The 23,354-nt window shown below is 34.2% G+C and overlaps 1 protein-coding gene across 2 annotated transcripts in view; it reads left to right on the forward strand.

Annotated features, from left to right (window-relative positions):
- The window catches only part of RAB6A (RAB6A, member RAS oncogene family), a 55,236-nt gene extending 36,376 nt beyond the window's left edge, over positions 1-18,860 (forward strand). For both annotated transcript variants that reach the window (XM_016161419.2, XM_016161418.2), the window contains exons 6-8: positions 1,564-1,657; positions 15,869-15,935; positions 16,900-18,860. In XM_016161419.2, coding sequence (XP_016016905.1) covers positions 1,564-1,657; positions 15,869-15,935; positions 16,900-16,964 — 226 coding nt within the window. In that variant the 3' untranslated portion in view covers positions 16,965-18,860. The remainder of the gene's footprint in view (positions 1-1,563; positions 1,658-15,868; positions 15,936-16,899) is intronic.
- The last annotated feature ends 4,494 nt before the right edge of the window (positions 18,861-23,354 follow it).

The raw sequence follows: 23,354 nt of genomic DNA on the forward strand, positions 1-23,354 counted from the left end.
CAATTATTTTTAGGAAATTCACACTGCTAAAATATTTAGGGCTAACGGTCTGCAGATTGTCAACTTTTAAATTGTTAAGAAAAGTGTATTTTTTAGTATTTATACACAAATTCATAGAAGATAAAACTAATGGAATAAAACATTAACAGTTGGATTGTTGTGTAAGAGGACGTCCTTGTTTTTAGAGAGATGACTCTAGGATAATATCTTGTAGACAAGTAGAGAGTGTGAATCCAGTAGTATGTAGCTCGTAGGTATAAGTTTGGGGAGTAAGGACAGTTCCTCCCTAGCATTAGGACTAGAGGTAGATTTTAAAGGCACACACGCAGGTAAAACCAATGGATAGATGTGGTGGAAACTTGTCCCATCTTTTGCATTGCTTTAATTTTCTGTGTTGTAAGAAGCACTGTTTGTTGGTTGATAATTTAGATTCATTTAATTAGAATATTTGCATATTTATTAAACACATATGCGTCAGCTAAGCATTTAGACCACCAAGATGAATGAGATAATCTTGTACTTGAAGAGCTCACAATTTGAGGCATACTGCTAATTATAATACGTCACAAAATGCCCTCTAAAAGAAGTATTAAGGTATTAATACTGTGTATCAAGAGACTAACATATATGTCTTCGACTCACTTTTCCACTTAGAGAAATTCACAAAATCCAAACTTAAGGAAATAAGCCACAGTGTACAAAATGTTAAGCACAAAGATATTTATAGCAACGTTTTTCACAGTAGTCTGGAATTTGAAAATAATTTATATTTCAAACAGTTTGGGAATGGTTATGTAAAACATAATAGCAAATTGACAAGTTATCTGGCCATTAAAAATTATTTTAAACAGTTTTTCGTCACAAGGGTACTTACAGTCTATATTAAGAGAAAGTAACAGGCTACTACGTTTTTAAAAATAGAACAATTACAGGATGAGCTCAGCAAAGTAAAAGCAAATCATTAAAAATAAATGCCCTAAAAATTGTTTAAGTGTGATATTTGCACACCAATGTTCATAGCACCTTTATTCATGGCGGCCAAGACATGGAAGCAACTGAATTGTCCTATGATAGACGACTGGATTAAGAAGCTGTGGTACCATATATACAGTGGAATATTAGCCATAAGAAGAGATGAAATACTGCCACTTGCAATAACATGGATGGACCTTGAGATAATCATGCTAAGCAAAATAAGCTAGACAGAAAAAGTGGAACACCACATAGTATCACTTATATGTATAATATAAACCTAAAAGCAACAAACAGGACAAACAGACTCATGGACATGGACAATAGATTAGTGGTTACCAGAGGGGAGGATGGAGGTTGATGGGATGAAAGGAGTCAAATATGTGGTGACAGAAATCTGACTATGGGAGGGAAACAAAATGCAGTATATGTATGTATGCCTAACTGTTGAATTGTACACCTGAAACTGCAGCTTGAGTTTTCAGACTAGTCTGTGTAACTAGCACCCATATCAAGAAAAGTTATTTTCAGAACTTTGTTTAAAATCTTTAAAATATCATCTTTCAAAAAGAATTTTTTATTTTCCTGCAGGCAAGTGTCAATTGAGGAGGGGGAGAGGAAAGCCAAAGAGCTGAATGTTATGTTTATTGAAACTAGTGCAAAAGCAGGATACAATGTAAAGCAGGTAAGTGTTCTTTAAGTATAGGTTGAGGTTATCAAGTTGAAAAACATTATGAAATAATTATGTGAGTATTCTATTCTCTAATGTAAGATTTTATTTCAGTTAGCAACATCAGGACTTATGGACTAGCAATAGATTAAAAAACAGTGAAAAATAGGTTTTGGAAAAAAGGAAAAGACTTGACAAAGTTCAGATTATGCACAGGACAAGTATTTTATTATGATTGTAAGATGGCAAGTTATTAACTCATCATACTCCTGTTATTTTCCTACTGCATTGTTTCACAGTAAAATTTCTTATTTTAGGGCTTGATGATAAGATTAGAATAAAAGACACCACATATTTGCTGTCAGGAATGGTGTTTTGCTTGTGATTATCAAAGACAGTCTATTTACTTTATCCTTAATAAACTTCTGGTGTTTTAACAGTATTTATAACAGGAGTGTTTTGGAGAGCAGGAAAATATGTGATGACCTCACATTATCAAATTTTTCTAAAAAATGTGGTAGCCAAAAATTCACCTGCTTAGTTCTTCAGGGCTAAATGTCATGTAGAGTAGTAGGCTCAGATTTATAGGATTTACAGAGCAATTGAATTCTTTTTTAAATTCTAGGTGATTAATAGGGGGTTAAAGTAAAATCTTTTAAACTGCATAAGTAGAGCTTTATGAAAAATTCTCTATGTTGTTTTCATTTTGGGCACTTTATTTTCCATCTCTCCTTGCCTTGAAACATATGTAAGTAATACTGAATTGTCACTGATTCCCTCTCCATGGCATACTGTTTGATGGCTCCCTATCTTTGTTCATGCTATTTCTCTCTTTGCTTAGAATACTCATATTCTTCTTTCCTGACTGATACCTACTCATCCTTCTAAGTTTCAGTTTAGGTGTCAGTTTTTCAGAAACATTTTCTATGAAATTTTCTACTGTAACTCCAGGCTATTTCATTCAGTGATAAATTATTCCCTTCTGTGTTTTTACAGACTCCTCACCCCTGTGAAACCACTGTTATAGAACTTGCTATATTATATTGAAATTATCTCCCATCAGAATTATATATTCCCAGAACCTACCAGTATGTATAGAATTTAGTAAGTGATAAGTAACTGAACCCATAGGAGCCACAGACAATTTAAGAATTTGAGTAATAGAAGTTACCACAATATTATCATATGTCACTGTTCTAGGACACAGCGGTGTGTAGCTTCATCTAGCATTCTCTATTACAGACACTTTGATAAGGATGTGAGCTAGTTTCTTATATGTCAAACTATGGCCTTCTATGAGACGTACTTTGATCTAAGTTAATGTCTAAAGAAGGGCCTGCTGTGGCCCCCTAGTCCTGATGCTAAGTAGTCTCATAGGTTTGGAAGCACTAAGATCGTCAGCATACAGTGGGCACTAGCGATACCTAGTGTCTTCATGACATTTAATTTCTTCCAAGTTTAGATAACTCCTAGGATGTTGAGAAAATGGGATATGTCATTCTTCTACTATTTTATAAACATAATTTTTAATAAAACAATCTAATCCTGAATTCCAAACCCGTTTGCTACTTTATTATTTCTTCTTATTTAAATGCTGTGTCTGAACATAGATAGGATTTTGCTGAAGTTCCTAATTTGGGGGAGTTATTTGATTATCTTTTAAATATGACCAAAATTACTATTTTCAAATTTTGGAATAGAGCTGCCTTTTTTTTTTTTTTTTTTTTTTTTTGGTAGCTTTCTTCTTAACTCACAAATACCAATACTTTTCATTTATAGAGTGTACCACAGAGTACCATAGAATAGTAGAATTTTATTTCAGTATTTAGAGACCCACACTTTCTCAGCTCATATAATTTAGTTAAGAAAGAAAAAAAATCCAGTAAGCTCCCCTCCGCCCAATGAGAGAATAAAACCAAAAAAAAAAAAAAAAAAAAAGAATTAAAATCTTAATAAGCACACTTAAATAATAGGTTAAAGTTTTCCCCTTTTAACTGTCAGTGATTAATCATATAGAAATATATTTCTGTTATGTAGAGAAATTACTGGCTAATTTTAAGCATTAGCTAGGAGATAAATCACATTTTTTTATGAGTTGGCAATTCCTTGAATTTTTATAAAGGAGCTTAAGAACTAATGAAATAGGGTATCGTTAAAAAAAAAAAATTAAATGAGTAGAAATGAAAGAATGTTTATCTTCTTTCTTATAATTGCACTACAAATCACCCCAATGTTAAACAGCCTTTAATATCACTTGACATATTGGCTGTCTAGAACAATTCAAATTTTCCTAAGTGAAATCTAAATCAATTCTGCCAAATAACTATTGTCCAGTTTCTGATTCTAGACAATGTATATTATGTGGTTGGAGTTCATTGCTTATTTTATAAATCTAATGTTTATCATGCCATTGGAAACTTTGGCAGTAAGTTAAAAAAAAATGAGTGACTAAAGTTTTCTCTTAAGACATTTATTGAAAACCATAGAGTTTACTTATGGGTAGTGTATTTTACCCACAGGCTATAAAGGTATTTTTCCTCTACCCGACTGTCTTTGGTAGCAAGAAGAATCAAAGGCAAGAAAGGACAAAGATTTTAGAATGGAAAATTATCCCTAGGAAAATCTAGGATTTGAGAATTTTTTAATGGCTCTAAACTTTAATGTACATGATAGGTACCTGAAAGCTTATATAAAATACAGGTTTCTGGGCAGTACTGGATATTGATTCAGTTAAGTCTCGTGTTCTAAAATTAACATTTTTAAACAAGAGTCTCAGAGGAGTTCTCATGCAAACTATACTTTATAAAAAAGACATAAAACCATAGCAGTGGTTCCGCAGATATGTCAAACCTCTTCAGTTTGATAATTGTTTGAACAAGCATTGATTCCCTAACCCCTCCTAGATACAGAAGGTACTTTCTACACTCAACACTCAAATGGCTGTCAGTCTTTGTGGAAGCCAAATTGGTACATAAGGAATTAAATATTATGTATCCAAGTGCCAAATGTATCTTCATAAAGTAGAACAAACCTAGTGAAACCCAGAAGGTCTTTTGATTCATTTGTTTTCACACCCTAGACTCAGTCATTTAGATACCTCGTATTTGTTTTATTCTACTTTTCCCAGTTATGTTAAGCCCCTCATTGTCTATTGCCTTGCCTGCTACCATAGCTTATTAACTGATATCTGCCTCAAGTCTTACCCACTTTGGTTTATTCTCCATCCTGATACCAGAGTGATTATTTTAAAATGCAAATCTGATCAAATTACTTCTGTGAATTTTATCCTGAATTATAAGCAAACTCCTTAGTATGCAGTGCACTGCTGTTCAGAATTTTTGATCTGGCCTCTGCATACATCACTACCCTGATCTTTGAGCACTATATACACATACGACACTGTTTAAAGTGCCCCAAGTTTACCATGTTTTTGTGTTTCCATTGTATGTTATTGTTCCTTTTTCTAAAACACTTTCTTCCCTACCTGCTGCTATTTGTAACTAAAAACTCAGTTCAAACAATCAAATTTAGATTAAGTACCTTTCCTAATTATTGCACTAGCACTCCGTCGTAGTTTTAATATAGAAATTTTTTTGGTCAGATTTGCCTGCCATTAGACTAAACTCTTTAAATATTTATTAAATGAAAGAATAATATGCCTTATTTTTTAGCAGATACTTAGAGCTACCATGTTTTTCCATAAGAATAAAATTAATTTATTGAGCTTGACTCAGTCTTAAGAATTGTTCTAAGCTTGACTGAACAAGCTTAGAGAAGTTAGGTTACATGGGGTTTGTCTTTCATTCAGTCTTTCGATTGCAACTTAAGGATACTCTTGAGTTTCTTTGAATTCAGCTAAATTTACACTGAACTTTTTTTTCTATTTTTTTATTGAGATAAACATTTATGTACAGTGAAATGCACATAATCTTAGGTTTACAATTAGATGAATTTTGATAAATGTATGTATCAATGTAGTGACCACATCAATGAAGATATAGAAATGTTTAATTTTCAAATATTTGAGACATATCTAGATGTCCTATTGTTATTGCTTCTAATTTACTTCTTTTGTGATCAGAGAATATGCATTGTAACATTTCAGTCATTTGTAATTTATTGAGACTTGTTTTATGGCCTAGCATATGGTCTCAGTGAATGTCCCATGTGCACTGGAAATGAATGTTTTTCAACAGTTGTCAGATATAACTTTCTATAAATTATCAAATTATCAGTAAGTCAGGAAAGTTGATAGCATTGTTGAAATCTTATAAAGCCTTACTAATTTTTTTTGTGTAGTTCTAAAATTTACCGAGAAAGAAGCATTAAAATTAAGTGACATTTGTATTTGCTTGTGTTGCCATAATTCTGTCAGCTTTTACTTCATGTGTTTTGAAGTTCTGTTATTGGGTGCATAAAGATTTTGGATAGTTATTTTTTTTTAGGGTATTGACTCTTTTAATGTTAAGCAATGTCCCTCTTTTTCTCTGATATTTTTTGTCTCTAAGTCTTTCTCTGATCTTAATATAGCCATATTGGTTCTCTTACTACTTTTTGTTTGCTTGGTATATCTTTTTTTTTTTGTAAAGTCGGTCTCTTGTAGATGGCATACAATTGGATCTCACTTTTTTTTTATTCAGTCTGAAATTCTGCCTTTTAATTGGAGTTTTGGTTTATTTAGATTTAATGTATTTATTAATATAGTCAGGTTTGTATCTACCATTTGCTCTTTGTTTTCTAGTTGTCCCTCTGTCATTTTTGGTTTTATAAAATATTTTTATGCTGTAGTTAAATTTCTTTTGATTTTTGGCTTATTTTTTTCATGACTTTTTTAGTGGTTCCTCTGGGGATTAAACTAGAGTTAATTACCATTTCATATGGAATTATGCAGCCTATTCTTTATGTTATTGTTACATATATTTATATACATAAGAACCCAATAATAAATGCTTTAACATTTGCATTAAATAGTAATTATGGGAAAAAAGTCTTTTCTATTTAGTCATATATTTACCATTTCCAGTGTTTTTTATTCCTTCTTAAAGATCTGAGTTGCATCTGGTATCATTTCTCTTTAGCCTAAATAACTTTCTTTACTGTTTCTTTTAGAGGTCTCCTGGGCGATGAATTGTCTCAGCTTTCACTTAGCTCACAATGACATTTAGAGAATAATTTTGAGGAATGTTCTTAGTAGTTATTGAATTTTGGGTTGACAGCTTCTTTCTTTTTCCACCAATACTTTAAAGATACCATTACATTGTTTTCCATGATTTTTAATGAGAAGTGAGCTCTAATTTATGTCATTCTCTGTATGTAGTGTGTCATTTTAAAGTATTTTTTCTAACCTATTCTTTCTTCATCTGGAATTCCAATGACACATCTGTTAAACAGTTGGATATTGTCCCACTGATCACTGAGGCTCATTGTTTGTTTGTTTTTTCTCTTTTTCAGATTGGACAGTGTTATTAATGTGTCTTGAAGTTCCACTAATCTTTTTTCTGCCACACTCAAACTGTTAGGAGTCCATCCAATTAATTTATCATTTAAATAAATCAATCAATCCAAGATATTTTTTTTTTTCATTTATTTTTTGTTTCATTTCTCTTTTGGAATTCCTTATCTGTTCGATCATTACTGTCATCATTATGTTCAAGTCCTTGAACATATCTGTAGCAGTTGCTTTTAAATTCTTATATGCTATTTCCAACATCTGGATTGTTTCAGGTCTATTTCTATTGGGTATTTACTTTTTCTCTTCATTCTGGGTTAGAATTCCCTGAATACATGTTTTGTAATTTTTGGTTCTATGCTCAGCATTGTGTTTGATACATACAGACTCTGATTTCTGTTATTTTTCTTTACAAAATGCTAGATTTTGTTATGGCTTGTTATATTGCTGGCTAGTCACCTTGAATTCATGGAGTCTTGATGTTATGCTTCATTTGGGTAGAGCTCTAGAAAGCCTGAGATGTTTATCAAGTTTTTCTGTCTTGGTGAAATTTGAACTCTGACCTGTATCCCTAGAGCAGGCAGTAGCTGAAATCTCTGCTCATTTTTTTCAGCCTCGAGCTGTTATTTTCAGATGGGCTCCTTGGAGTCTCTCCTACATATGTACCATTGACTAATCAACTGAGGATTGCAGAAAATTTATACATAGATTTTTAGGGGTCTTCCTCTTGGCTTCCTCCTTTCTATTATTTCCTTCCTCAGTCCAGCAACACTCACATTCCACTGACACCTCAAACCTGTAAAACTTTAATTTTCTGCTTTAGTTCCAGCCATTCCATATTTCACAGGCTGAGAATGGCTCCTGGGAAAATCTGAATAAGTATGGATCTTACCCATTGAGTGTGGATTTTTATTTTCCCTGGGATGAAATTCCCCCTAGTTTGTCTCTACATTTTGTTTTGAGAACCTTCAAATAATTGATTTTTATATTTTGTCTAGAGGTCAAAATTACTATATACAAGAGTGTTAGTCTTGTATAAGCCACTCTTCTGTTACCAAAGCTAAAGCCTATACTAAGTTTATGGGGATAAAAATTAAAATATCTGATAAATGAAGTAACTGAGACTGTTTAGTAAGTACATACTTAATTTTATTTAATATGGAAAGCCACTTTATTCCTGAACTCTGTTTATTATTGTTTATCTAATTTCAACATAAGAAGATTTTAGAGTTAAAGTATTTGATCAGTGAGTAACACATATCAACAGAAGTAATTATTAAGAAATAATCCCATACCCCCTCTGAGTTTTTGTTGTAGATCAGCACAATTCAGAAATGGTGCTTGTATTCATAATTTACCAAGTAAATTTCACAGTCCAATAACTGTCTTAGAAAACATTGGGAATCATAGTCATCTTACATGATTTTAAGTAAATGTTGCATGTCTTTGTTTAACCATGTATGTTTGCAAAGCACAGTTCTTTTTGATGATTCTGTATTGTACTTATTTTATTTGACAAAATCATGCCTTTTCACTGGAAATACACAAAAGTGTATCTGCATAAAAGATGTTTATCAGTGCTAAGGGTAATGTCTAGTTATACTTCCAATGTACAGAGATGTTTTCTAGCTTTCTGCTAATTAGATTCCTTCCACCCACTGCCTCGTGTACCGAATTTAGTACATACAACAAAAGCCTAATGGGCTTTCTCTATTGCTCCTTTTTAAACAATTCTAAGAAATTTCATTAATGTATTATTTAATAACTGACCATGGCTCAAGTCATTGGGCCTTGGTGCCTAAGAACTTTGCCTTAAAATAAAACTACTTTATTCCTACCTAGTATTGCTACTTTTTCTTCTTATTTAAAAATGTTCTATGCGTAACCTTTTAACTCTTTGGTTTAAGCACATAACCCTAAAGCCCTGTTTCTATCTTAAAGAATATTATTATAGTTTTTAAATAAAACCATCCATGCTAGAACTAGAATAAATAATATCTAACATTATTATTTGTATTTTATAGGATAAAGACAGCCTAAGGAAAATAAATTACATCATTTTTCTAATTCTGTTTTTAAAAAGGTAGTAATATTGCTTTCTTCATAAAAGTGGTATGGTGTTTAAATCGTTGAAGGAAATAATAATAGGTGATTATTTAAAATGCCACCTGATTTTTCATCTGAGAATTAGTACATTATTTGTCACCTTATTATATTCTCTAATTTTACAGTAATGGAAAATGATAAACAGAAACACTCCTTGATCTTTAGCTTCTAAAATCATCACTGTTTGTCAGAAGACAAAGGTTTGAAAGACAGAGGAAAAAATTTATGAGAAATTCATGATAGCCTGTGGGCAGAGGCACTAACAGGTCAATGAAAGCTTATATACATATTTACAGTGGAGTTACAGATGTGTGTGTGTGAAAACTATTTTTATACCTGCTGAGAAAGCATAAATACTTTAAGCATTGATAGAGATGGTGTCTTTTCCACACCTCTGTATCCCATGTCTACCACAGTTCTTGGCACGTAGCAGGTCTTATTCTTGTACTTTAATCATATACCTTAATTCACAGATAGCAAGTACCTTCAATATGCAGGATCACTGTAGGTCCTTGGGAGAATATAATGCTATGTAAAATAAGGTGTTTGATTTCAAAAACGTATGATATGGTTGAGCAGAAGAGTCACATTCTCATGATAAAGAGTAGGTAATACATGATAAATATCTAATGAATGCAACAAACAGTAAGATCCACAGTAAATTTACATTTTTCATGACAGGAGGTATATTTGTTGAAGAAATGAATAAGATCACATACAGTTAGAAAGACTGAGGAAGACTTTGTTTTAAAACACCACAATATAAGCTAAACTCTTAAAGAGTATATTTGATTTGGATAGATAAAAGACAGGACACTCCAAGGAAGAAATTAATATATAATACAAGACCACTTAGCACACATTGTATGAATATTATGCCATGAATATTAACTTTAAAACATTTCTTTATTGCCTTCCTACAGGCAGGTACTTTACATAAAATATGTAAGTACTTAGATATTTGTTTAATACAAGAATGAATCCATGTAACAAGTCCTCTAAGGCAGCTGCTATTGTTACTATTTTAGAGAGAAAATCTGAGGCATAGAAGTTATATAACTTGCCCAGAATTACTTAAATATAATGTGTGTTAGAACCACTTAATGTGCCAGGTGTTTATCTCATTTAATTCTCATTGTATCCTTGTGGAGTAGATAAGTATATCCATTTCACTGATAGGCAACCAAAGTTTTAGAGGCTAAGTAATTTGCTTAAGATTATAGCTCAGGCTAGAATTTGAACCCAGGTCTCTTTGGTTCCAAAATCTATGCTCTTAATTCTACACTATTCTACCTCTCTCATATTTAATCTTACTCCTAATTTATCCTTTTGTGCTTCACATCCCTAACACAGCTATCAGACTTTAATATTACTAAATGGGCAATAATCCAAACATATGATGAATATGAACTGGTGGAAAGAGAAATTATTATATTGGCCATGCTCTTAGTTATTAATTTACTCATAGATGTTTATTGATCACTTTATATGTGCCTAGTTCAGTTACCTTATAGGTACTGGAGATGCAATAGTGAGCAAAACACCTTAAGTCCATATCATTATGGAGTTTACATTCTAATTTGTAGAGTTAGGCATTAAATGTAAATTTTATATTTGAAGAGGTTAGAAGCTCTGTGGAGAAAAATAAGGTCAGGGAAATAAAGAGTACAGGGCGAAGGGGGTGAGATATTGATCTTTATTTATAAAGGGGAATCAGGGAAAGCCTCTCTGATAAGGTAAAGGAATTGAGAAAGTAAGTCATTTATCTGGAAAAGAACATTCTAAGCATCAAGTTCAATGCCAAGTTCAAAGATTCTTGTCATGTTTAGGGGATGATAAGGAGTTCAGTCAAGTCAGAGTGAAATGGAGGGGACAAGTGATAGGAATTGAACACACAAAAGGATAGTTCTAGGGAACCGATGTCTTAAGTCCATGTAGGCTATAGCAAGGATTTGGGCTTTTATTCTGAGTAAGGTAGGAACCTCTTGGAAGGTTTTAATCAAAGATTTGATATGATCTGACTTAGGATTTAAATCGCTGGTCGCTCTATGAAAAAATAGACTGTAGAAGTTAAGGGAAGTAAGAAGACCTGTTAAGAGTTTATTGCAAAAGAAAAAAAAAGTAATAAAATAATCTTTTGAAGCAGGACAGGGCAAATCCACCCCCCTCCCGGGGTGGTGGAGGGGATTCAAATTCTGCATTGGTAGAGAAAGGGTTCTTGATGGAGCACAAGACAGAATTCAAGCACACACCAGAGTCAAAGTCAAAAGAAATATTTATTAGAGAAGGGGTAATGCTCCATAGACAGTGTGGTCTCCTCTCAGAGACAGAGTGAGAGCTGAGAGGGACAGAGATAAAGACACCCCGAGTATTTAGGAAATTTAGTTTATATATCAATCTTAGTTTCTGTAAGTTACATTTTAAATACTTTGTTTACCTTTTTTTCCTTTGATGGTTTGACTACACCGTGTGAAAAAACAAGGGTATGTAGTGAGAAAGGCAGACTAGGCTTTGATCTGTTCTCCATAGTTTTAGCCTAGGGAAATTGTGTTTGTTTCATGTAGAATGCAATTTAAAGACTTTTTTTTGTTTTTTCTTCATGGTATGGGTAAGTGATTTATTAGTAATCCCAGCAGGAATCTTCTGTTTTGCAGGTTTCCCCTGGTCTGGCAGCAACACGGTATAGGCTCTGAATACAGCTTGATTTAACATTTAGTTCTCTTGCCTCCTCCTCCATCCATTACTTTCACTTCAAAAAATAATAGACTACCAAAACTAAAATGAAGATCTAGTGAAAAATCAAAGTCAACTCCTCTGAACCCTCAATCATATAAGAAATACAGTGGTGTATAAAATGCTGCCTACCCTTACAAAGTTTGCTTTCATAATGGAAATTTTTCTATAAGTAGGTGAGACTGATTAACTAACTTAGTTTGTTCTTTGAAGGATGGATTTCTCCTTATAAAATACTCAGTTAATTTTATAATAAAGATAAGACCTGGTAGCAATATTAATTTTACCTTTAAGATCTTCAATCCACCCCTTTAAATTAAATATCTAAAGTTATAGCCCAAAATATTCACCTTGAAAGTTTCTATGGAAAGCCAATATTCATCTTGTCATCTCCAGAGCTAATACCTGTAGTTGTCACTGCAACCTAAATATACCTATTTCCCTCTAGAAATTATGACAAGTAAAATACCATACAACTTGCGGTCGGGGTGGAATTGATACCATTTTTCCAGAAAAGAAAATGGTCTGGCAAGCATCCTGGCACGGATACCTATAGAAAGCAGATAGTCAGTAAATACAAGTCTGAGGGTTTTAAAAAGTTATATTACCACCTGTACTGGCCCCATGTTTAGTCATTTGCGAGTCCTAATATAGCAGAAGTCTCTTAGTGTATCATTGGCATTTAAGAAATGGATTTTTCTTTAAGATTATTTAAGACAAATTCCTAAGGTTTTTTCCTTCCTGTCTTAAATATATTTTTGTAAGGATAGAATTTGGCTTTTGTAAACTATTGGCTTGTTTTGAGATGTCCTAGGTTAGTGACATTACTTCTTTTAATCTAATTGAAGTATTTTGATGGAGCACCAAATTTTAAAAATTATATAGATAAAACTATAGATAAAAATTTTAGGTCATAGAAAATGGATTAAATTTTCATGTCTGTGATTTTTGTATAGTAATAGGCCTAGCAAATTCTTATCCAGGATTGTTAGCTGTTTTTTTTTTTTAATTTAAAAAATTTTTCAGTTGGCATTCAATATTATATTAGTTTCAGGTGTACAATGGTAGTGGTTAGAGCTTTATATAACTTATGAAATGATTCCCCCCAATAAGTCTAGTACTCACCTGGCACCATACATAGTTGTTATAATATTATTGACTCTGTTCTCTATGCTGTACCTTATATCCCCATGACTATTTTGTAACTGCTGATTTGTACTTCTTAATCCCTTCATCTTTTCCACCCAGTCCCCTAAGCCCCCATCTGTTTCTTCACACAGCCCTTTCCACAGTGCTTTCCATATAGAAAGAACTTCATGTATACTAGGTAGCATTAAGGTAGTAGAAAGAACATGAACTTGGTATCTCAGCTCTGCTACCACTTTGGTGTATGGCAAATATGTCATTACTTCCTGTTATATTTGCTTGTTTTAATTGAATCCTTCATATTTGATTGGAAATACTATTCAGTGGCATCTGTTTTTTCATCAAGTTGAAGTTTATCAGAGTTTTTCTTAACTTTCACTCCATATAAATTTAAAATACCTTTTAAATCCTTTTTCTGCAAGGAACTGAGTGAATTCATTTCTTTTGTTGCCCATTTTTGGGGGTCGAGAGGGTTCAATGGGCATAAGTATTGCTAGTTTTTCTTTCATTTGATAAAAACAGATCTTTCTCAGATCTGTGATCATCTGCTAAATAGTATTGTGGATAGTCATGCCTAAGGAATTACTGATAATTCAGATGCACCTGAATCCCAAAAAAGCCATAGGCTCAAGGCATTAAAATCAACTGCATGAACTGCAGTCTGTGCTTTCTAATGTGTTTTCACACCCATTAGTCATTCTTTCAGCTAGCATTTGAAGAAAAAAAAAAAAACTACTACATATCTGGTACTAGGATAACAAAGATGAAAAAATGAGTCTTGCCTTCCAGAGGTTTAAAATCTAGAGGAAAGATGGGTTGGTAAATAGGCCATTACAATCACTGCAGTAAAAGCTCTGAAAGAAGAAATCCAGGGTACTATTAGAGCCTATAAAAGCATTTTATTCGATAGGAGGATGATGGGATTGAAGGAATCTGAGAGTAAGTTAAGGAAGTTTTCTAAGGAATTATCAAGGAATAGATCCTGAAAGATGAGTGTCAGCCAGACATATTGGGCTGAGAGCAGGGGGAGGATATTCCAAAGAGAAGCAGTACCATTTATCCTTTGAACCTTACAATTATATTCCCTCTTTTATTAGAAAAAAATCTAAGGATTAGATAAATTAATATCCTTGAGGTAACAAAGCTATAATAGTGGGGTAGTTAGTACTAGAATTTCTTAGTTCAAATTCTTTGCTGCTTCTGTAAACACATTAAATACTGTTTTATATTATGATTTTTAATAGGTGTTAGACATAAAATTTCGAACTGATAGAGTTGGCATTCTCCTTTCAATTTAATGCTAATATACAAAAACTTGAAAAAGATTAGAATTATTGTTTAATTTTGCATCAATTTTATAAACGATAGCTTTAAAAGGCATAATACCCTTCCTAAGTTATCTGTTGTACTCTGTCAGTCTAGTTCTGTGTTTAGATTTTGTAAATTTTTCTTTTTGTAAAATTAACAGCTTTCACAGTCATTAATTGTTGAATTTATTGCTGTATTTAGAATGTTGGTCTTTATTTGATACTGAATATTCATATATTAATGCAAATGGACCCACCTTCTACAATTAATGTTATATTGATTAGATTGGTGGTGATTTACACACATGTGATCTTTTGATCCTTCACAATTTCTAGTATACTAGAAGATGTTAAGATAAGCATTCTGCAGTTTGAAATCTAATAGCTGATTTTGGTTGTTGGTAATGCCTAACTTTGATACATCTCTAAAATGCTGTTAAACCGTATAGAACCAAGACAGTTGTACTTTTTCTCAGATCTTCCCTAATCCTGTCCCATCAGGTGACTGCCTACAGATAAAATTTATTCCTTTTCTATACTTCCTTCCCTAAACAGATTACTTACAGTCCAGTTATTCATCTCTGGCCTTTTCATTCTGTTCCTTTTAATTTTAATTTAGCAATATTTATGAACCACTTAAATCTGAGCATTTTGCATGGTATATTTTTCAGCCAAGTGAGAGTTTAAAACTGCCTTAAAACTCAAATATTACCATCTAAAGATTTTCCCCAGCCTCCTGAGGAAGGCTTTCTTTCATCTGTAGTCTCATATCATTTTGTACTTCCTTGGTTTATAACATTTATCACATTGCCAGACTGCGAGGTCCTTGAATTAAAAAACTATATCTTGTTCATTTCTTGTCCCTAGAGAACTTGAGATAATACTCCCAAGTAATCAGGTGCTTAGGAGTTACATCACATCTGCATTTAACTTAGAGGAATTTTTATACTGCATGCCTAAGAGGGGAAAAAAAAAAAATGATGGAGACAATCTGTCAGTTTTACCTGCTATTTTACCCAGTGAGCATATACCTAGGTTTGGGCACAAAATATGTATGAATCTGTTGTTCCTTCAGTCATTAGTCATCTCTGTACCCACATGCCTCTAAAGTGAACTTCTCATTAGGTTTGAGTGTGTTTCTCCTTTTGAAGATATTTTTCATAACATCATACTTCAGACACAAGCCAAATGACTCGAATGACATTTTTGCTGCTTATTTCTTAGATGTTTGTTCATGTCTTATCTCACCATTTGGAAAGCAAAGATCTTATCTTTATACCTCTTTGTATTTGGCATAGTGCTTTTCATATAGTGTTCATTTATAGAATAAATAGACATTTTAAGATGCTTTCAGTGTCCTATGATCTAAGTGAGGAATCGCATAGAAGCTATATCCCTGAACACACCATTCAATGGTCATCCACCTTTACATGATACCATTTGCTAAATTTTCCCTCCCAATTATCACATTTCTCTTTTCCACAGCTCTTCCGACGTGTTGCAGCAGCTTTGCCTGGAATGGAAAGCACACAGGACAGAAGCAGAGAAGACAGTATCCTTTCTGATTTATCAGAAAATGTTATCACTAGTCTTTAGAACCCCACTTGGTTGGCTAAACACTATTGCTTTTTACAGCCAGGAATTGATGACTTAGGAGCATAGAAACTCTCAGGTTTTCTGTAGCAAATGAGATCTGATTATCCAAGCACACCTTTTGCACCCTGCTGCTCATTACAGTTAATCGAGAGTTTGTGTTTGCTTGCTTGATTTTTAATGAGCAGGAAACTCTTAGAATCCTGGTCTTCTACTTCTTAATTTTTAGTCCCATTGGCTTTGTACATGTTCCCCATAGCAAATATCATGTTTTCTTCCCCTGTTTTTCTGACATCTAAGCTTTCTACTCAGCACAGGGAGGAAGTTACTCAGTCTGGAGCTTTATCATGGCCTCTGCTTTCAGAAACAACATAATGAAGCACATCTACTATTAATTATTTCAAAGGATTTTGAATTTTGATATTTTTATTGTTTTATATTCTAATGTTTTTCCATATACAGACATTTTTAATAAGCCATAAAATTCATAGTACTTTGTATTCAGCTCTTCTCACTTCTAGATGTTTTATGTTTTCTAAGCTTTTATTTCTTTTAATAGCATAATGTGTTCTACAGAGTCAAGTCCCATCATTAAATTCTCTCATTGGAACTCTTTGTAGGCAATTTTCTGATGTTTATTATAGGTAATTCCATAAAGAACATCATCTTTATATGGTTTCTTGCTCCTGTAGAATAGTTTCCTTAGGATAGATTTTCATGAATAGAGGTTAACCTTATTCTGACCCTTGCTGCATTAGTAGATATAAGCAAGTTTATTCCATTTAAGCACCTAGCTATGTAGAAATAGTGGCTGTGTAGTCTCTGAAGCCAAATAAGAATGAAAGGGGTTTGCTATAGATGTCAATGTTAAATAGAATTGGAATTGCACTCTCCCAATTATAGCTCCTTAACTTTCATTTCAGTGATTGACATAAAACTGGAAAAGCCTCAGGAGCAACCAGTTAGTGAAGGAGGCTGTTCCTGCTAATTCCTCATGGCATCTTTAGCTTTTCTCCAGAAGCTCACTGCTTTGGCCCCCTTACACTTTCATTGACTGCAGTGTGAATATTGGCTTAAACCTTTTCCCGTCAGTAATAACGTATTGCAATTCATCATTGCTGCCTGTCTCGTGGAGATGATCTATTAGCTTCACAAGCACAAAAAAGTCAGTGTCTTCATTATTTATATTTTACAAAAAGCCAAATGATTCCAGCATAATTCCAGTGGTAACTTTAAAAATTAGGTACATATTCTTAACTTTTTTTTTCCTTTTTAATGTTATGATAATGCACTTCATAATGATGGAAATCTCAACAGTATGTGGCTTGGTTAAGGAACAATTGTTCATATTAGCACTTGCCTACCTACTTGATCTCTCCCTGCTTTTATCACCTCTTACCACATTCCTTATTGTTACTTTTCCTCCCTCAAGACAAGAGGTGGCAAAGCAGCAATCAGGCCAAACCCATTGGAGTTATCCTTCAGTTATCCCACTTGTTCTATGCCTTCTGTTAAGATATCCAATATTATTTTTGAGCACTGATATTAAAATTAGACATTTGAGATCAAAACTCAACTATCATGGTGTAATCAGTGTTCGAATAAGAAAAGTGTTTTGGTGCACCTTTAAAATGAGTCCTAATGAACATAGTACTTACAAGTAAATGAACACAAAATGTATTTCTGACCAACCAACCAACCCTTTCATATGTTAGACTCTGGGAGAGAAAAGTAGAAGTGTTTCAGAACAAATTGTTATATTTAATTCTTCTAATGAACTGTTTCCCCAAGATTTTAAAATTGTCAGGATAATCTGTTAAAAAAGAAAAACATTTTTAAGCAATAGACTTCTCTTATTTATTTTTTTTTAATGCTATGCAGACAAGGCACTATAGAAATCAAATTCCTTTAAGAACCAGTGGAAGAATTTAAATTTGGCACCTTGATCAAAACTATAACCAGAAGAAACAATGATCTCTCCAGCTTAAGAGTCCTCAACAAAATAGCAAATATTTTGTTCAGGACATTTGCGGTCAGATTGAAAATGGCAAGTTTCCTATAGAGCCCCTAGAGGCAGATCTGAAAAAGCATACTTAGAAGAGGGAAAGGAGAGAATGGAAATAAAACTCAATATTATGCAGATTTATGCCTTATTTTCTAGCTTTTTTTAAATGTTGGGTCTTTCAGGCTGATTTGCTTTTTATTAGATCTGTATAGTTTGGTTAATTAACTAGTGATTTAGTTTTATATTTAAGCTACAGTTAATCTTTTTGGTGATATTTATTTCTTTGCCTTTTTTTAAACTACTTTCAATTTTTAGATGTTTCGTTCAATATATTTAGAGCTTCATCACCATGGCAACATGTATTTCCCTTAAAACACTGCAAACAAATATACTAGGAGTGCACCAGTTTAATCTTTACTAGTTATTGTGAGATTGCTGTGTAAGTTAAACACATTTGTAAATACATTGTTTGCAGGAAGAAAATTTCTGAGTTAACAGTTCAGGAAAAGTCTGCTGAATTTATGTTGTAAGCATTACTTAACAGTGTAAAGATGAAAAGACAACAAAAATATCTTCATACTTCCTCATCCCCTCATTGCAACAAAAACCCTTAACTAGGAGAACCTTATTCCCCACCTCTTACTCTTCCTCCCCCACTTCCTACTTAACTGTCACCTTGTAATATTCAGAGAGCACTTGGATTATGGATCAGAATAGAGAAATGCTTTCAGATAATCATTAGCCCACATACCAGTAACTCAAAGATGGGATGGAGTTGTAAAGTGCTTTTATAATGCAATATTACTGTTAAAGGCAAGGGTTGACTCTGTTTTATTTTGACATGGCATGTCCTGAAATAAATATCAATTCAATATGGCAGATGGGTTATACTCTTTATTTGGAAGAAGTTGTGATTTCTGAGGTGGGGGTGATTATCTTCCCACCCTCTAGCATTTGATTATTTTTATGTATCTTTAAGACAGTAACCAGTTATGCTGCTTTTAATATTGGTATGTTTATTTGCTTGGGGTTCTTCAGCTAAAGCAGTGAAGTATGTTCATAGACCAGATTTTTTTTAATAAACACAATTTTACTCTCAAAAATATAAATAAAAGAAAACAATTATTTACTTAGTTTCCTATTCCTGCCAAGGTGGTAAATTAGTGGATGCTTCTTATTTCCTCTCTAGAACTATATAAATGTGAACATAAAATCCAGAAAAATAACAGAACAACAGAAGTGAGAAATGCTTGGGGAGTCAGAAGATGTTTAACTGTTAAGGGTGAGGGAGAGTGGCTGCAACCTGAAAAACAGTCACTGGTGGAAGCAATAATAAGCTGTATTAAGAAAAGTAGTTTTAACTTTTGCCTTTGCCTCCTTACTCCTAACCCCACCTTTGCCTTGGGACAGGATGGCAAACTACTATCCTTCCACCAAATCCAGCCTGCTACCTGTTTTTTAAGTTGTTTTATTGGAACTTTGCCATACTTTCTCACTACAAAGGCAGAGTCGAATAGTTGTGACAGATCTTACAGCCCAAAAAAGTTAAAAATATTTACTGTCTAGGCCTTTACAGATAAAAGGGCCAATCCTTGCATTGGGACGAACCATAGCTATTCCCCTTACTATAAAAACTGAAGCCACAGGCCAGACACTGGTGCAGGTGTCTATATGGGTAGTAATATTAGGATAGTATAAAACCCCTGATAAGTGAGGAGTTGATGAAATGACCTGCCTGCCTTAGGTCTTCTATATACTCCACCTTTCCCTTTCAAAACATCATTTAGGGTCTATGGCCATGCCACCCTGAACGTGCCCAATCTTGTCTGATCGCAGAAGCTAAGCAGAGTCAGGCCTTGTTAGTATTTGGATGGGAAACCACCTAAGGAATACTAGTGCTGTAGGCATTTAAAAAAAAAACAAAACATCATTTAGGGAGAGTGCCTTCTGCAAGAACTGCATCTTCCTAAACTGGGTTTTAAGGCTTCTTTCTCTTAGCATGTTTTTAGTGTTCATTTTGCATCATGTGTCGATTTCATTCCTTTTTATGACAATAATATTCTATTGTATATATATGTATACCACATTTTGTTTACCCGTTCACCTGTTGATAGACACAGGGGGTGCTTCCACCTTTTAGCTGTTTTAAGTTATGCTGCTGTAAACATTGGTGGACAAGTATCTGCTTGAATTACTGTTTTCAGTTTTTTTGGTACATACCTAGAATTTCTGGATCATGTGATAGTTCTACATTTAACTTGAAGACATTCCACATTTCCACCAGCAATGTATGAGGGTTCTGGTTTTTCCACATCCTCATCTAACACTCTATGTTCTGATTTTTTTATAATTTCCATTCTAATGGATGTATAGCTTCATGTTTCTCATTGTGGCTTTGATTTTTGCAATTCACTAATGACCGAGGATATTGAACATCTTGCTCACTGGCCATTTGTATATCTTTGGAGAAATGTCTGTTCATGTCCTTTGCCCATTTTTAAGTTGGGTTCTTTATTTTGTTGTTGAGTTATAGTTTGATATGTATTCTAGGTATTAATCCTTTAATAGATATGTGGATTTACAAACATTTCCTCACATTCTGTGGGTTGTCTACACTCTTAACAGCGTCTTTCGATGCACAAAAGTTTTAAATTTTGATCAGGGCCAATTATCTTTTTCTATTTTTGCCTCCGCTTTGGGTGTCATATCCAAGCAATCATTGCCAAATCCAGTGTCACAAAGATTTTTGCCTCCTGTTATCTGGTGTAAGGTAAAGGTCCAACTTCATTCTTTTGCATGTGGATATCTAGTTTTCCCAGCAACATTTGTTGAAAAGACTACTTTTTCCACCATTGAATTGTCTTGGCACCCTTCTTGAAAATCAATTGGCCATATATGTGGGGGTTTGTTTCTGTGTTGTCTGTTCTTATGCCATTAGCACATGGTTTTGATTACTGGAGCTTTGTACAGGCATACCTTATTTTATTGTGCTGCACAGATACTGTGTTTTTACAAATTGAAGTTTTGTGGCAACCTTGCCATCAAGCAAGTCTTATCAGTGCCATTTTTTCAAATAATATTTGCTCATTTTGTATCTCTTATCACATTTTGGTAATTCTTTGCAATATTTCAAACTTTTTCATTTTGTTTGTTATGGTGCTCTTCCAATTAGTGATTTCCCCCCCCCCCTTTTAAATTTTACTATTTTTTAAAAATTAGTCTTAGGTATACAGCACAGTGGTTAGGCATTTATATAATTTACGAAGTGATCCCCCCACTTATTCTAGTACCCATCTGGCACTATACATAGCCATTACAATATTGTCTGTATTCCCTGTGACTGTTTTGTACCTACTAATTTGTACTTCTTCATGGGATCATTGATCTTGATGTTACTATTGGGATTGTTTTGGGGCACTACAAACTATACTGATATAAGATGGCAAACAATAAACGTATGTTCAGACTGCTCCACTGACTGGCCATTCCCCCATCTCTCTCCCTCTTCTTGGGCCTCCCTATCCCTTGAGACACAACAATATTGAAATTAGACCAGTTAATAACCCTACAATGTCCTCTAAGTGTTAAAGTGAAAGGAAGAGTTGCATGTCTCTCACTTTAAATCATCCTCCTTGCTATTTTTTTTGATGCACCCATATTTCTGCATATACTTATGGATAATTCCCTTTGAATAGTATTCCATTTTGTGAATGGAATATACCATTGTGTCCTTCTACTCTAGACTTTTGAGTTTTTTCCAGTGCTTCTGTGACTTTTGTACTTACCATTTTTTGGTGAACATACGTACATATTTTTGTTGTACATACTGTAGGAGTAGAATTGATGAGTTATGAGGTATGCCTATGTATTTGTTTTTGGATCAGTTTCTAACAGTTGTACCAGTTAACACTCTTATGAGATTTCCAATTCCACATCAGAACTTAATGTCACTTAAAACCTTTAGCCATTTTAGGTAGGTGTGTAGTGGTATCACATTTTAACTCAAAACTTAGTAAAAACACTGTACTGACCAAACAAAATAGTGTGTGAGCCAGATGTGGTCCATGGGGCACCCCAGATTTGACCGTGTTGTTTGTGAGGATTAACGTTTCTCTTAATGTAGGTGCATGAATTTTATTTACTTATTTGGGTGTGTGAATTTTATAATTGTCTATTGGACAGCTGGAAGATTAAAAACTCATGATGCAATCCACTATTAGTGGAGAAATTTTTAAGCAAACTGCATTTGGAACGTCCGTTTGCATCCCTCTTGCCCTTTTCATTGGGGTGAGAGCCAAGAAACATGGAGTCATTGGGACCATGATAAACGGTAACCCTGAGGCTGTATGGGCACAAAGAAAAGAGCCCTTAACCCAGCTGTGGGATGTTCTCTATAACCTGGCCCCATTCACCACCCCTTCTCACTGTGCAACCCCACTGTGACATCAGTGTTCTAAGGTCTTTGCTCATGCCACCTCTTCCATTTGTTTTATGTTGCAAGCTCTCCTTCCCTTCTCTACTTGGCAAACTCCTACTCATCCTACAAGATTCACCCTGAATTTCCACTTCCTCTCCAAAGCTTTCCCCAGTCCCCTTGGTAGGGTTGGACACATGCTTCTCCAAGCTCCCCACTGCATCATGTTCCTCCCCTACCTCATTGAATCATTGTGTATGTCTCCTAAGTTGTTGTCTCTGGGAATATGATTGAGGTGGACATTTATGTTTTTGCTACCCAGCTCACTTTTCATCCTGCTATTGGGAGCAGTACTCTAAATTTCCATTGGGACACCACCCCATCCCTACTCTAAGCCCTCTTTTAGACAATCTTTTCCAGATCACCTTAGATTCAGGGGTGGCCATAGGACCCAATTCAGGCTAATGTCCATCCGTCCCAGGACTTTTATTCACATCATTAGAGGGAGAGAAACTCTCTTGGCTTGACATGAACCCAAGAGTCTGGAGCTGCTGCATTATCACTGCAGCCCTGAATGAACCAGAGCAGTAGCTTTAAAGTTGGAAACAAAGCAGTCTTAAGTGACACTGTTTGAGTCCTGGACCAAATAGTTTCTAGACTTTTCAGTTATATGGCCCAATGTTTTCCCTTTAGCTTGAATTAGTTTGAGCAGGGGGTTTCTGTCACTTGGAACCTCAAAAGACCTCATGCAAAATGGTATGTTCCTTTCCCTGGCCGCCTGATCTCTGAAACCAACTCACTGACTTACCTCTAGAAATATGGAAACCTACTGGAAAAGACCCCAACACCACACAACTCTCAGCAGGTAGGGTACAGGTCACCCTTAGTTCAGATGACAGAGACCCTGATACAGCCTCTCTCGCAAGCCCTTGGGGAGGGCCAACTTCAGCCTATCTTAT

The sequence above is a fragment of the Rousettus aegyptiacus genome, unplaced genomic scaffold, assembly GCF_014176215.1.
Source record: "Rousettus aegyptiacus isolate mRouAeg1 unplaced genomic scaffold, mRouAeg1.p scaffold_m13_p_5, whole genome shotgun sequence".
NCBI classification, from domain to species: domain Eukaryota; kingdom Metazoa; phylum Chordata; class Mammalia; order Chiroptera; family Pteropodidae; genus Rousettus; species Rousettus aegyptiacus.